Source organism: Microcebus murinus, chromosome 2 (assembly GCF_040939455.1).
Source record: "Microcebus murinus isolate Inina chromosome 2, M.murinus_Inina_mat1.0, whole genome shotgun sequence".
Lineage (NCBI taxonomy): Eukaryota > Metazoa > Chordata > Mammalia > Primates > Cheirogaleidae > Microcebus > Microcebus murinus.
The window spans coordinates 95,686,504-95,702,464 of NC_134105.1; the positions used below are offsets into that span (position 1 = coordinate 95,686,504).

Consider the following 15,961-nt stretch of genomic DNA (forward strand, 5'->3'; position numbering starts at 1 on the left):
GAGCGGCATGTTTCTTTTATATCCAGTGAAAAATTAGTTTGAGGAAAAGGGAATGGGACCCTTGGAAACATTGATCCCGAGCACATTAGAATAGAAGGGTTCTCCTTTTACTTCTCTTAACTGCCAATGTGTATGATGGGGTGAAGAAGATGGGGTGGTGGTGGTGTAGAATCAAAAGGAATATGAAGACACCCAGATGGAAATGATAATGGTTTGACCTTAATTCAAGAAAAATGTTTAAAATGACTAATAGATGCCTCTCATGAAAGTGTGGCATGGTGGAGCAGGAAGGCAGGAGCAGGCAAGAAGGAACTGTGGACAAAGCAGGAAAGAGATCATCAGGGCTGGGATTTTGCACTAGCAGGTATTGTCCCCCCAAAAGAAAAATCACTCAAAAGGTGCCAAGTACAAGAGGAGTACCTTGTAGCATTCCCTCACACATATTTATTCTCATTTAAAAACTGAAGACACCCCACACCACACAAACTCCCTTAGCATTTTCCATTCAAACACATCAAAAGCCCTTTCTAAATGCAATCCTCATGATACCTCTGTGAGGTAGGCAGCATAATTCTAATTTTTACTCATAAGCAAGCTAAGGCACAAATAGAGCCCGAGTGGCAAAAGTGGTCTTTTGCCAATTATCAGGTCCCTGGATTTGTTCACTGCAACACACTTCCTCCACATTGATGTAGGCAACTCAAGAGACACTGCTATGAAATGTCCTTTGGGTGGCACTTCTAAGAGCCAAACGAAATCATTCATGCCTCTGGGAAGACAATGCACTCTCTTACAGCTCACTGATGGAGTCTTGGGAGATGCTCTTCACTTAAGGTATGTGCTTGAATAAGGAGACCAAATCACCCATGATTTTAGGAAAGAGGCTGAAGATAGTCTTGTTTCTCCACACTTTTGAGATTAGAATAGAGGCAATCTTAACAAATTATATAACCTTAAGGTTTTTTTTTTTTTTTTTTTTTTTTTTTTGAGAGTATTCAGAAACAGGATATAACCTTAAGGTTAAGGAACCTTAATCCTTAAACCTTAGTCTTAACTTGTACGTCAAAATTCCAAGTCCTGTATTTTACTAATGATTTGATTTTGTTTTTCTTTTCTCAGATACACCTCTACATTCTTGGTCCCGGACAATTCTCTTTTATCATAACCGAATTATCTGTACAAAATGTAAATGGCATTAACACCAGGATCTGAAGCAAACAATGCATCTGGTCAGCATACATTGGTTCTATATATTTCGAGAAACACTTAAGTACACAAATGAAGCGTGCAGTGTTAAAGAGATGACATGAACAATACCGGTTGTTTGTCTAATGGAGAATTCAGTGTCCTTCAGCAAACTGAAGATACTCAAAAGTTGCTCCCCAATTTCTATTAACAATCTAAAAATGAACATTTCCATTTGATACAAATATACAAATTTAAAATGTGTGCAGTTCAGAATGGCCTACCATTTTTAGATTGCTTGTGTGCCAGAAAATACACAGTCAATAAAAAAATACCAGAGAGGTAGGGACAAAAGACTCTCTGGATCTGTACAGCAAAAATGAATATCACTTCAACAGGTAGCAATTTGTGGAGGAAGTGGCATCCTTGGAATCAAGAAGCACTGAAAGATGGTAGGTCACAAATCTGGTGACGGGGGATATGATGTATAGTAAGGCCCATTTTCCTGGGGAAAGAAAAGAAGACAAGAGCATTAAGTAACAGGACCACTTTAATTGGGAATATGAAAGAAAGGGATTTATAGCCAATGGTGTGTATGAGATGTCTAGCACTGAGTAGGCAGCACTTGGCCATCGGATAGTTCCACCAGTGTCAATGAGAGTTGGGGTAAAGTAGGCAGAGACAACTGGCTGACAATGTTTTTTTCAGAACAATACTACTTATTGAATATTCTATATGACCAATTCTTTATAGGCACTTTTTTTCATTATCCCTTTAAGTCCTTACATAATGTCATGAAGTAGGTAACATCCTCATTTCACAAAAGAGGAGAATGAGGATCACACAGATTGCATAATTCATCTAAGGTCACCTAATTAGTAACCAGCAGAGCCTGAATTTAAATCCAAATCTATCTGAATCTAACACCTAGATTCTTCTTTGTCAGACTGTGTTGTATTACTGTGTGCCAAACTTTAATATAGAGTTATGAAACAAAAAAATTATCACTGAGGAATTTAATAACTGTAACTATGTTGGCAGAAATGAGTATTCTTCATGACATGCCTGAGTGGTAAGCCTTGTAACAATTATAGTTCTCAGGGAATTTAGTTCAAGATCAAGAGGGAGAAGTAAATGCCAGAACTTTAATGTCAAATGTAAAAAGGAACAAATCAGGGAAATTTTTTGGCCCTACGTTAGCTAATTTTATCTTAAAAAACAAAAATAAAGACAGTTAACTTTATAGTAGAAGGATCCTAGATTAGTTTTATATGACTTAAGACTGATTTTTCATTTTTTAAAGCAAGTATTTCTTTGACAAAGAACTTGTTTTTCAGTAAATCATGAACAGAAAAAGCTTAGCATTAGTGTAAGGCAATAGTTACAAATGAAGAATGAGAAGTTGGATGAAAATAGCACTGCTTCCTGGGATATTTACATTATAGTTACTACATTTAACTTACTTGGTCTTAAACACAGCAGGTAGTTAAATATCATTTGAGAGACTAAATGAATCGGATGCTATGCCATTCTTCAGAGCAGATGCTCCAGAGCAGGAACTGATCCTGGGGCCATAAACTTACTTACTTTTTGATTATAAATTTGACCAGGTATCAGAAAATTTAAAAGAAAAAAATTAAAAGAAAATTTAGGTAGAAACAAAATCCTAAGACTGCTACATTTCCAAAAACTTGAAAAAAAAATAATAAAAACTTTTATTTCTTTTTCTATTTTAGAAATCCCTATCAAAACCTGTTTCACTAACCAATCCTGCATCTTCAATATGTATGGAAGCTATGCTTAGAAAAACATGCACAAAGAGATAAAGTCCTGAAGTTCATCTGGGAAGAAATAGTTCACTATCTTTAAGAGTTCTATATTCTATTCTACTACCAAATTTTTCTAGGTTTCTCATGTCTACATTAAATCGTGATAAACTAAGAGCAAGTCTAATACTTACTGCTATGAAATAGAGCTTCATTTATTAATCTTCCATTGTCCCACAGACAGTTGAGCAATCAAATATTTTCTCTATTTCTGGAACAATCATAGTAATTTAAAGAACTGTTGCCAAATTAAATTGTATATTCTCTGCTTTGACTATATTTATAAGAATGCTGACTTTCTGAAATGGTTTCAAGTTCATTTTTATCTAGATAGATAAAAACTACCTTCCAAGTTCCCTTTTAATCCTATAAAATTTATGTCTCCATTCCAAGGCATAAAAATCCCAGAAAAAATAGCTCACTGAAACTCGCTACTAACAAACATCACTTCATTCCTTCACCAAATAAAGAACTTACTGTGTGCAAGGCACAACTGAACATGGTAAGAAACTTAACAAACTTTACACTCATTTCTTTTCTCCAATTGTATTTTTGACTCTTCTTCACAAGGGAAAATGTTTCCGTACAAGGTAACATCCAACCCTACCTACTGGTATCTACACCTGAATCCTAATATGTCACAAAGTGAACAAACTCCCTGTCCCTTCCCCTCAATTTCTTAATCCTTTTCCTCCAAATTCTTTCTCTAGGGTAATGACAACACCATCCACTAAGTTTTCTAAAGCAGAAACTTTCTTTCTGCTTCATCCCTACTAGTTACTCAGTCACCAAATGCTATAGATTTTATTTCCTAAAATGTCTATTTCTCAACATCGCTTAAATCTTCAAATCCTTGCCATTATCACTACCACTGCCCTAGGTCTACCCTCATTTCTCCTATGGCCTTTACTAACTGGGTCTCATCTCCTTTCCTTTAGACTTATCTCTCTCCAGTCATTCTAACAGGAATGTAAGGGCAGTTCTTCCTTGCAGAATGCTTCCCACTATAAAGCCAAAGTCTTACAGCATAATCTGTGAAGTTCCAGTATCTAGTGATCTGCCCTCTGCCTGCCCCTTCCACATCATCTCCCAATATCCTCTTTGGTTTCTTTCCCATTTTTACACCTCTCTTTGGTCATCTCTTTGCTCTAAATATCTCAATTTTAGAAAGCTCTAGTATAGGTACACAGGGATGATCCAACAAGTGAAGAATTAGATTATAAATTATTCATTTTGCTTAAGATTGTTTTGGCTGTTTGGGCTCTTTTTGGTTACAAATGAAGTTTAGAATTATTTTTTCTAGATCAGTGAAATATGATATTGGTATTTGATAAGGATTATACTGAGTCTATAAATCACTCTGGGCAGTATGGACATTTTAACAATGCTGATTCTAGCAAATCATGAGCAAGGGATGTTTTTCTATTTGTCTGCTTCATCCATGATTTCCATCATCAGTGTGTTGCGGTTCTCCTTGTAGAGATCTTTTGGCTCCTTGGTTAAGTATATTACTAAGTAATTTATTTTCTTTGTAGCTATTATAAATGGTATTGAGTCCTTGATTTGACTCTTAGCTTGACTATTATTTGTGTATAGAAATGCTAATGATTGTATACATTGATTTTGCAACCTGAGACTTTGGTGAATTTATTTATCAATTCTAAGAGTCTTTAGGGTTTTCTTTTCTTTTTTTTTATTTCAGGATATTACAAGAGTACAAATGCTTTGGTTACATAATTGCCTTTGCACCACCCGAGTTTAAGCTCCAAGCATGTCCATCCCCCAGACAGTGCGCCCTGTACCCATTAGGTGTGACTTTACCTATCCCCACTTCCTTCCTCCCACCTGCCTGATACAAGATCATATTGTCAGCAAACAGGAATAGTTTGACCTCCTCTTTCCCATTTTGGATGCCCTTTATTTATTTCTCTTGCCTGACTGCTCTGGCTAGGACTTCCAGTACTATGTTGAATAGAAGTGGTAACAGTGGGCACACTTGTCTTGTTCCAGTTCTTAGGGGGAATGCTTTCAACTTTTCCCCATTCAGTATGATGCTGGCTTTGGGTCTGTCATATATGGCTTTTATAATTTTGAGGAATGCTCCCTCTATGCCTAGTTTATTGAAGGTTTTTATCATACAAGGGTGTTAGATTTTATCGAACGCTTTTTCTACATCTTTTGAGATGATCATATGGTCTTTGTTTTTGCTTCTGTTTATGTGGTAAATCACGTTTACTGATTTGCATGTGTTGAACCATCTTTGCAAGAGATTCACTTGATCAGGGTGAATTATCTTTTTGATATGCTGTTGAATTTGATTTGCTAGCATTTTTCTCAAGATTTCTACATCTATGTTCATAAGGGACATTTGTCTGTAGTTTTTTGTTGTTGTTATTGTGCCCTTTCCTGGCTTTAGTATCAAGGTGACACTGGCTTTATAGAATGAGTTAGGGAGAATTCCTTCCTTTTCAATGTTATGGAATAATTTCTATAGGACAGGTAACAGTTCTTCTTTGTAGGTCTGGTAGATTTGGTTGTGAATTTGTCTGGTCTGGCACTTTTTTTTTGTTGGGAGATTTTTTATTACTGCTTCAATCTCGCTGCTCATTATTGGTCTGTTCAGGAATGAAATAATGCCTTTTGGAGCAACTGGGATGGAACTGGAGACCATTATCCTAAGTATCTCAGGAATGAAAAAACAAGAACCATATGTTCTCAGTAATAAGTGGGAGTTAAATGATGGGTACACATAGTCACAAAGAGATGTAAAGGACACTGGAGACCCAGGAAGAGGGGAAGTATAAAAAGTTACCTATTGGGTACAATGAATACTATTCTGGTGACAGACACACTAAAAGCCCTGATTTAAGCATTATATAAGGTATCTATGTAACAAAAAACATTTGTACCCTTGTAATATTATGAAATAAAAAAAATCAGTCTACTAATTTTGATTAATTGCATTATTATGCCTGTATTTATATAGAAATATAACAGAAAGCTAAAACATCCAAACAAAACAAATAAACAAAATCAAGCCTCAGTGGAATGGAGTTATAATTGATATTTAATGAATGCCTGCTTTATAGGCCCTTAAGAATATAAAAAATACTTTGGCTTAAAAACCAGTTCTTTGGGTTTTCTAAAAAACACTCAACTGATATATTTCTACCCCAGAAAATAAATGATAAATCCAGACACTAGCTCTGAATTATCAATCCAATTTTTTGGTATCAAAATATTTTTTAATGCCTTTCATATTTCCTGCTATACTTTTTTTAAGCATTAAGAATAGTGATGTACAGCTCAAAGGAATAATGATAGGCAATTTTCTACTCCAGCAATCTGCGGTAAATACAAACTAATGTTCTTTTTTCTCTCCCATATATTTAACAATTTTTGTATCTATGATCCAGATGCTCCAATTATAAATTCTCTCTATGCAACAGCCAAATATGAAATTTTATTAGCCATTAGATCACATTATACACTTTGTTCTTCATATAAGGGGAAAAGAAATCATAGCTAGAAATATTTGAGGGAAAATGTGTTGTGGGATTTTTATTTTACTGTATACATGTTGCATAATAATTAGGGAAGAATAATTAATTTCAAACAATAGAACTTTCAAATATATCCCTTGTTTATGCATAAAGATATGTAATTGCAACAGTTAAACAATGAGCTTGATGAGCTTTTGGCTAAATATGTTACTTTAAAAAAATTACTGATGTGATACTATGAATAAACACAATAGAATAGAATTTTGATCAAAATTCAAGAACAGTCCTTTGATTAGTGTTTAAGTAATAGATCCATAAGTGTATTCATAAATAATATACTAATATTATTAGTTGACACTTAAAAACATTATACAAACTTTTAGAAAAATGAAACTTTTAGCAGGGTAAAGACTACTAAGATAGGCTACCTGATTTACGATTAATGCTGAATGTGGACACCAGTAGATTCTTCTGGCTTTATTTATGCAGAAGAGATTTATGTACCATTCAATCTTAAAAAATTTAGGCAGAAGTATCTGTCACAAATGTGGCAGAAAACTGAGAACATAATAACAAAGGATTGGCTTCAAACTCATAGCAGAAATATCTCCCATTGAATCATTTATCTAGAGGAAACACCTTTCCTGGGATAAATCCTTTTCCTAAAGTTATTGTAGAAAAAGAATGTTAAATGATATTATCAAGTATACTGAAACATACTAATTTACATTAATAATATTTTATAATGACAGGATCTTGTGCTCATAAGCACTGCTCTATAGATAGTTAATATTCTACACCAGGTGAGTGAGAACTTCTGATATTTCTTACCCTGGCATCATATTCAAGGACAAAAGGAGGAAAGTCGATCTGTTCTGGTGATATGGCAGAAAATAGCTGGTGGAGGCTGTCCACATGGTGGATTTTGTCCTTCAGTCCTGAGACAGAAAAGGTGGTGAAAAACCATGTTGACACCTGATTAATAAACGAGAAAAAAATAATTTAAGCCACTCACCACAGTTAGAAGTACAAACACAATTTAGCAAATTCATATTAGATTAAAAACTATATTTCATAATCTTAAAATAACCAGTGTTTTCCAAAGTGCATTCTGTAGTTCATCAGTGAGTTGTGCAATCAGTTGAATTGATCATGAACAACATTAAAAAGAAAAAAAAAGAAAAAAACCTAGGATAACAATTACTAGGGGCTGTAATAAGGATGAGTTTCATTTTGTGAAGCTTTTGCTTCTACTATATGTACATTTGCTCCTGTGTGTAGTGTGTTGTGGTGCATTATATGCCTCTTAGTAGGGGTTGTAGTCAAAACCACTGCATTATTTGGTAGAATAATTGGTGCTCTTGTACTAAGAAAATGGTTTACTATCTCTAAATTTCACAAATTCAATTTTTCAAAAGAGACTGAAAAGAAAATGTTGCCAATATTTGAGATTTAGATATTTTTAGTTGACATATGGCATGCAATCTCTTTCTTGAAGTCAATCAAAGCGAATCACCTGTAGATGTGGAGCCACCTTTGCTCATTTCACTGTACATTGTACATTGTATATACAATCCCTCTATAAAAAAGCTAGCCTGCAAAATTCGTTGGTTCCACAAAAAAAAGAAAGAGAAAATTCTTGATAGTGAAGAATACTGACATAAAGTAGGAAAACTTATAAATTATTGCTTATTTATCTAAATTAGCAATCATAAATTAGTCCACATTTATCAACAGTCCTGTGAGGTAGGTATGATACTGTTGCTATTCCCATTTACAGACGAAGAAATCCTATGCATCTGAACTTTCAGTGTACTGGCATAATATACCCCAAATGGGTACAAACTGGGTACATTATAAATACATGCCACTTTGGGTGCCTACTACTGATATGAATCATTTTGTTAATTTCTCTTTGGCACCCTATCATATTCTTCAGTGGCTGCTCCAAACCTTTAACATACTCTAGGCCCCTAAAATGACATATTTTCTTCATATTTACTTGTGAGAAAACATACAACAATAGAGACAATACTGAATTAAATTATCTCTATCAGAATCCTATTCAAACTTCCAGACCCAGTATAAGTGCCATTTCCACCACTATTTCTCCCTTACAGCCCCAAATAGATTATCCCCTCAACTGAATTCTTATAACCTTATGTTTAAATCTCCTTTCTAGCACTTATTCCTACTTCCTAGTATTTCAGTTACTTATATTCATTTCTATAATCTCTCTAGTACCTAGCAGATAAATAATCACTGAGTTCTCAAGTACTTGTTAAAGAATGAATAAATGAAGGCCTATTTTATTCCTGTGGTAAATTTAAACTTAAAAAAAAAGATAAGGCCTATTTTATAACAATTTTTATAGCTCAGGTCATAGCTTCTGTCAGCTATACTACCAATGACTGCCAAAAGGCCTCAGATATTAACATTACCCCCTATACCTTCTCCCCTCTCCTTTTATCAAGTTCATTGGGGCTGGGGGAGGCACTTGACCTTGCTAGAACTCAGTGAGTTAATTTAAATGATCGCTGAATTCCATACCAAAATCTGTTTGTTAAGCAAAATAATAACTACCTAAGGCAAAAGATGTTAAATGCAATGAATGGAAACGTGAATACCTATTATATATAAGGAGCTGTGCTACTTGCAAAAGGTATAAAATTATGGAACAAAAAGAGACTATGTAGGGAATTTTTGTGTCACTGTCTCTTACACCTCAGGATCTTTCCACATGCTGCTTTGTTAGCCCTGACACCCTTTCCCTCAATTCTCCCTGAGAACTCAGATCAGAATTTGCCTCAGTGAACATGCCGTCTTTGACTGCGTTCCACCCAAAGCTGGAAAACGAAACATCCTTTAAAGTGTCTCAACGACACTGTGTTTACTCACATTATACTGCATGATAATTAACATTCTGTATTGTAGTGTCTGATTCTGTAAATAAAATATAAACTCCCCAATGCAGAGACTTACTCAATGGCATATTCATAGGGTATAACTCAGAAGTGGGGATCCTGTGGCCTTCTAGGTCCATAAGTGCCACCTTTTGACTGAATCCAAATTTACAGAACAAATCCTTTCGTTTTTATTAATATATTTTTGTTCTTCTTTCATATTTTTATTTTTAAAATGAATGCATTTGAAATAACCAAATAATAAGTTTCAATGAAATAATTCTCCCAGATTGACCAGCACAATTAGAACATTAGTAAGCCATACGGGCTAAACTGACAGCTGCTGTGCTCATGATTTAGTTCTAACTTCCCCCACCTGACTGGCACCACTATCGCCCAAGGCTGACTAGTAAGAGTTTATGGGGGTTGAGTAAAGTCTGCTATTAGTTTTTGACAATGGTGCACTGTGTTTCTGTTTGAAGTGGAATTTGTGAATAGTTGCACAGCTGACAGTATTTTTAAATTCTGTCTGCTTAACGTCAGGTCTCCCCATCATGTCAAAGATGACCAAGAGAATGCTGAAGGAAGAAAACAGATTTTTTAATGAGGATTGGGAATTGCAATATTATCTTGTTTCTGCTAAAGACAAGATGATTTGCTTGCTTTGTAATACTGCAATATCAACATTAAAGAAATTTAATGCTCATCAGTATTGTAACACTCATAAGGACCACAAATATTTTAAATTAGAGTGAGAAGTGCGAAGGTTATATTGTAGAAATTAAAAGATAAAAAGCAAAAGCAAAAACAGTTCTTTTAAGCAGCAATAAGACCTGGAAATGATGCCACTGAAGCAACTTATAAAGTAGCTTATGTACTAGGGAAAAAAGGGAAGCCATTCAGTAATACAGAAATTGTGAAGGAATGCATTGTCAAAGTGGTAGGATGCTTAGACCCTGATAATGTTTCAAAGTACAAACAACTGCCTCATTCAAGGAGAACCGTAACTGATTAGCAACATGAATTAGCCTTCAAATAACAGAACAACTTTGTCTAATACTTCAAAAGGAAAATATATATTATTCAATTGCTTTGGATGAATCAACTGATGCTACTGATTCGGTGCAGGTTTTATACTTCATTTGGGTCATAACAGAGATTTTCTTTGTATGAAGTTACTCAATTTAGGCACTCTTGTGAACAAAACATGGGGAATAGATATCTTCAACAACTTTCAAGATAAATGTAGTGAAGTCGGACTGAATTCGGCAAAGTTAGTGAGTGTATGTATAGATGATGCACCTTCCATGACAGGAAAACATGAAGGGTTTATTGCACAGATAAAACAAAAAAAGTAGTAACAGATCCAGATGCTCTCATATATTTTCACTGTACCTTGCATCAGCAAAATCTCTGTGTTAAAGCTACTGTTTTAAGTGATGAGTTATAAGTATTGTTAATTACATTCATGCACATTGCAACACAGCATGGTCAGTTTTGTAACTTGCTTAAGTTGAAGGATGAGGTATTCAGTGTGGACTTGCTGTATCATTCTAAAGTGTGTTGGCTATTGCAGGGACAGGTGTTAGCCAAAATTTTATCTCTGCAAGAACAGATAGTTAAATTCTATGAAGAACAGAATCAGTAATGTGAATTCCTGAAAGAAGATTTCTACAGCAATGTAGCATTTCTGTGTGATGTCATATCGCATCAAAATGACTTAAATATTTCTTTGCAAGGTAAAACGAAGTCTATATATGAAATGTGGCAAAAAATCGAAGCATTTCAAAAAAAGCTATCTTTTTTAAAACAATTCTTCAAAAGAAAATTTCAGATGAACATTTTCCCCAGTTAGCAAAGGTCACTGATGAGCAGGATGATATATGCGAATCACCTGAAGAATACACAGCTGTTATAGACCTATTAATTAGAGAATACAATGAAAGGTTCACTGACTGAGAATCACATCACTCTCAAATTAGCCTCACCTAGTTGAAATCACCAAGGGACCTAAAGAACTATAGAAGGAACTGATTGAGCTTTCAGCAGATGACATTTCTATGTCACTGGTGCTAAGAAAGATCCATTTCTTAGCAAAGATCCAAAAAATATGGAAAAATGCAGTAGAATACCTACACCTTCAGCAACATGCCTGAAAAATGCTTTCTTGCTTTTCGACCACTTATTGCTGTGAATCCACCTTCTCCTACCTAACCCAAATCAAGGTGCCCTTAAAGTCACAAGTAACTGATACCCATCTAGAGGATCAACTGAAACCACTGACCTCCATGCTGCAACCAAATATCATTCAAATGCTTTCCAAAAGCAGGCACAACAAAGTCATTAAAAGGTTAGTTAACTTTAAAATTAACAAACAGTTTTCATTTTTTGAAATTATTAAGTACATAGTAGTTAGATCAGGCATCCTCAAACTACGGCCCACAGGCCACATGTGGGTGTTTTTGCTCATTCGTTTTTTTACTTCAAAAATATGTGCAGTGTGCATAGGAATTTGTTCATAGTTTTTTTTAAACTATAGCCCTCGAACAGTCTGAGGGACAGTGAACTGGCCCCCTGTTTAAAAAGTTTGAGGACCCCTGAGTTAGATTTTTACAAAATAATGTCCATTTTTAAGTATATCTAATTGAAGTTTCATGAATGTGGCCTTGTTTGATTACAGCTAAATTAATGTGGCCTTCCAACATGAAAAGGTTCCCTGATATAACTATGCCCAACGTAAACTAAGGAACTCTGTGGAAAGAATTAATGAATAGATGAATAGGAGTTTGTGGACTTTAACACTATTTAGGGATGGTCTAATATTCCTTCATTCTACAATAAAAACAAATTATACTTCAATCTGGGCCTCATTTTCTCCATCTATAAGATGAAGAAGTTAAATGATTTTTAAGGTCCCTCTCAAACAATTCCATGACAGGACTCTTGAATGTGCTACACCCTACTGACATGCGGTGGTGGTGGTAAAGAAAGTAAATTGAGTTAAGGAAGAAAAGGCAGTGATTTTAGGCATACAGTCTTTGAAAGAGAGACAATTTTCTGTTGCATTTTTCTTCCATTATATATTATATCCTTTACATCTTCCAGGAGTTATCAAGAGAAAATTACTTAAAATGGAAGTGGAAACCAGTTAAAAGTTTTCTGTTCAGGGAGACCCAAGAGCACTTTCTTCACTTCTTAAAATTTCAGTTTTATATAGGTTGGCTTTAAATTTTCAATTGCTGGCCAGGCACCATGGCTCATGCCTATAATCCTAGCACTCTGGGAGGCCGAGGCAGGAGGATCACTCAAGGTCAGGAGTTCGAAACCAGCCTGAGCAAGAGCGAGACCCCGTCTCCATTAAAAACAGAAACAAATTAATTGGCCAACTAAAAAATATATATAGAAAAAAATAGCTGGGCATAGTGGCGCATGCCTGTAGTCCCAGCTACTCAGGAGGCTGAGGCAGAAGGATCGCTTGAGCCCAGGAGTTTGAGGTTGCTGTGAGCTAGGCTGATGCCACGACACTCTAGCCTGGGCAACATAGTGAGACTGTGCCTCAATAAATAAATAAAAATAAATAAATAATCAATTGCTTATAAGTTAAAAATATACCTCAATTTAGCTAAACTCACATTACTTAGTATTATATTAAAAAAATGAAGACAATTAAAGATTTGAAAAAGGACTGTTGAGATATCTTGTGAACACTAGATTCTTTTATCCAGTTATTCACAGATGCAAAGCCAAGAACACAGGACCACAGAACAATATATATTAGGAAAAGACTGTTTACACTTTATCTTAGCCAAAAGGCTCAGAAGTGATGAAAAGACTGTTTAGGTGCAGGCACTCAGGTAATCTGCAAGAGCCAGAATCTAACAGAATCAACAGTGGGTTTAAATTCTACTAGTTTGCATTATATTAGTAAACTTCAAAGAAGAAAAAGAGTAGTGATTTATACAAGTAGTTAATTTATTATCACTTCGGTGGAGTGGCCTAGAAAAGATCTGAGAGGTATGGAAATCAGAACAGTGTGATTTGATTGTTTTATTTATGATCTCTTGATTTCATCTCATTACATTATAATCACAAATGCCTGTATATAGTTTTGACTCAGTATAAATATTGAATTTTATTATATTTTGTATTATTCTCTCAGTCCTCTTTCATTTTCTTCACCCCCCAAAATTAAGGAGAGGTATAATAATGGCTTTTACTCCTGGTCTTCAGCCTGTGCCCCAATTTCACATTTGCAATGACTCCTATCTGAAGCATTCCAGTGGTATGACAGCCAAGGCCAGTGGCTCTAACCCTGAAATTTCTGATAATGTCTATCCACTGATATCACAGAAAGGATAGCTATTTATTGACTTTCTAGTGTGAAGGAGGAGGGATTAAAGTTAGATCTTAGCAAATAGTGGCTACATATTTTCTTAAGTCTGGTACACTGTTCCCATAAGTTTGACTCTGTGACAAAGATAAAAAAAATTAATTTTTCCAAGTAAAAACCACCATTTTATTATGAAAATGTTCACTCACTGAAGTTGAAAGAATTTAATAGTGAACTCTAGCATAGTCATCACTCAATCATTAACATATTCCTTATATTTTCTCTACCATATATATATCTATCCCTCTACCCATCTATCTTACTTTTCTGCTGCATTTCAAAGTAAATTACAGACATCAGTAAATTTTTCCCAAATACAGCATTCACATCCTTAATTCAAATTCAATTTTGTTCAGTTTCATTGAAAATTTATATTCAATGAAATGCAGATTTTAAATGCACTTTTGCTGATTAGACAAGTGCACACATTTGTATAAGCAAAACTCCTATTAAAGTAAAAAATATTTTCATCACCCTAGAACATTCCCTCATATCCCTTTTCCTTCTTGCTCCACTTCTAAGAAACAAACACTGTTTTGATTTTTTTTTCTAGCATACATTAGTTTTACCTGTTCTACAACCTTGCATAAATGGAATCATATGACTCTTTTATGTAAGGCTTCTTTCACTCAGCACAACGTTTTTAAGATCCATCCATGCTGTTGTGTTATAGTAGTATATTCCTCTTTACTGCTAAGTAATATTCCATTACAAGAAAATACCCAAGTTTAGCTATTCATAATCCAATTGATGGACACCTGGGCTGTTTCTAGTCTTTGATTATTATGAATACAGCAGCTATGAACATTCTTGTGTAACTCTTTTCATGTACACATGCTTTCATTTCACTTGAGTAAACATCTAGCAGAATTGCTGGGTCACAGACTAAGGTATATGTTTAGTTTATAAGAAATTGCCACAGCTTTTTGCAAAATGGTTGTACAAGTTCTCATTTCTACTTACAATGTAGGAGAATTTTAGTTGCTCCATGACATAGGCATTATTTGTCACTGTCAGTCTTTTTAAGATTAGCCATGCTGGTGGCAATGTAGTGATATCTCACTGTAGTTTTTTAAGTTGTACTGAGGTGTAACTAACATACAATAACCTTTCAGCAGGTATCATGCTTAATTTTTACACAGTACTTTAAAATAATGATTATTCCTACATCTTTGATGCTTTCCCCTCCACTGGCTCCTACAGCATTAGTCTATCTTGGTTATCTTACCAATTTTTAGATTTCTTCTTGGTCTTCCTTCCCTGATCTCAGGGATCTGTCTTTACTCTAAGTCTCTGTGATTTTCTTCATTAATATATTTAAAGAGTCAATCCTCTATTACTTGATGGTGACTCTCAAATTTATATCCAATCCATGACCTCTACATCTTATGATACCTGGGAGCATTGGATGACACAGTCCTTCTTCTCACCCTTACTCATCTAATACATCACTGAATCCCAGGTATTTATATCCAAAAAGTCATCTTTTCTCCAAACCAAATCATCTCTATAGATTCTTTTTTGGTTTATTTTGTTGTTGCCTAGGCCAGGAGTCAGCAAACTTTTGCAAAGGATGATTATGGTAAATATTGTAGGATTCTTATCATGACATTATAAGAAAATTTCATAAGGCACCACTGAAGGCACTTGAAGCAGTGCAATATTGGAGGCAGGGCAATATGAAAACTAATTAGGTAAAAGATGATAGTGGGACAAACTAAAGTAGTGGCAGACAGAAGAAAGATATAGGCACAGATGTGGGCAATAGTAAGCACAAAGGCTTGACACAACGTGGTGAGAGGTGAGGTAGAGAAAGTACTCAAGAACGTCTCTCTGGTTTCTGCTTTAGGCACTGGGCAGGCAGTGGTCCCATTTACGAAGACAGGGAATACAAAAGCAGTTAAGGAATAGATGGGGGTGGGATGTGGAGGACATGAACAGTTCTGTTTAAAAATGTTGAACTTTAGGGGCCTGTAAGACATCTACGTGAAGATTATCTAATCAGCAGTTAAAGGTGCAGGCACAGCGCCTATCAACAGTAATGATGATGATGACAGTTAACATTTACTGAATGCTTGTTATATGTCAGGTAAAGTTTTAAGCATTTTACATATATTAATTCATTTCATCCTTCCAATAATCCTAAAAGATAGG

At 35.0% G+C, this 15,961-nt stretch overlaps 1 protein-coding gene across 3 annotated transcripts in view; it reads right to left on the reverse strand.

The window, feature by feature from the left end:
- Positions 1-401: 401 nt before the first annotated feature.
- Positions 402-15,961, reverse strand: part of GDAP2 (ganglioside induced differentiation associated protein 2) — a 68,945-nt gene continuing 53,385 nt past the window's right edge. For 2 of the 3 annotated variants that reach the window (XM_012761837.2, XM_012761838.3), the window contains exons 13-14: positions 7,346-7,489; positions 402-1,690 (exon numbers count right to left, since the gene is read on the reverse strand). In XM_012761837.2, coding sequence (XP_012617291.1) covers positions 1,643-1,690; positions 7,346-7,489 — 192 coding nt within the window. In that variant the 3' untranslated portion in view covers positions 402-1,642. Of the gene's footprint in view, positions 1,691-7,345; positions 7,490-15,961 lie in introns of those variants that run through there. The other variant, XM_076000018.1, reaches the window with a different exon arrangement.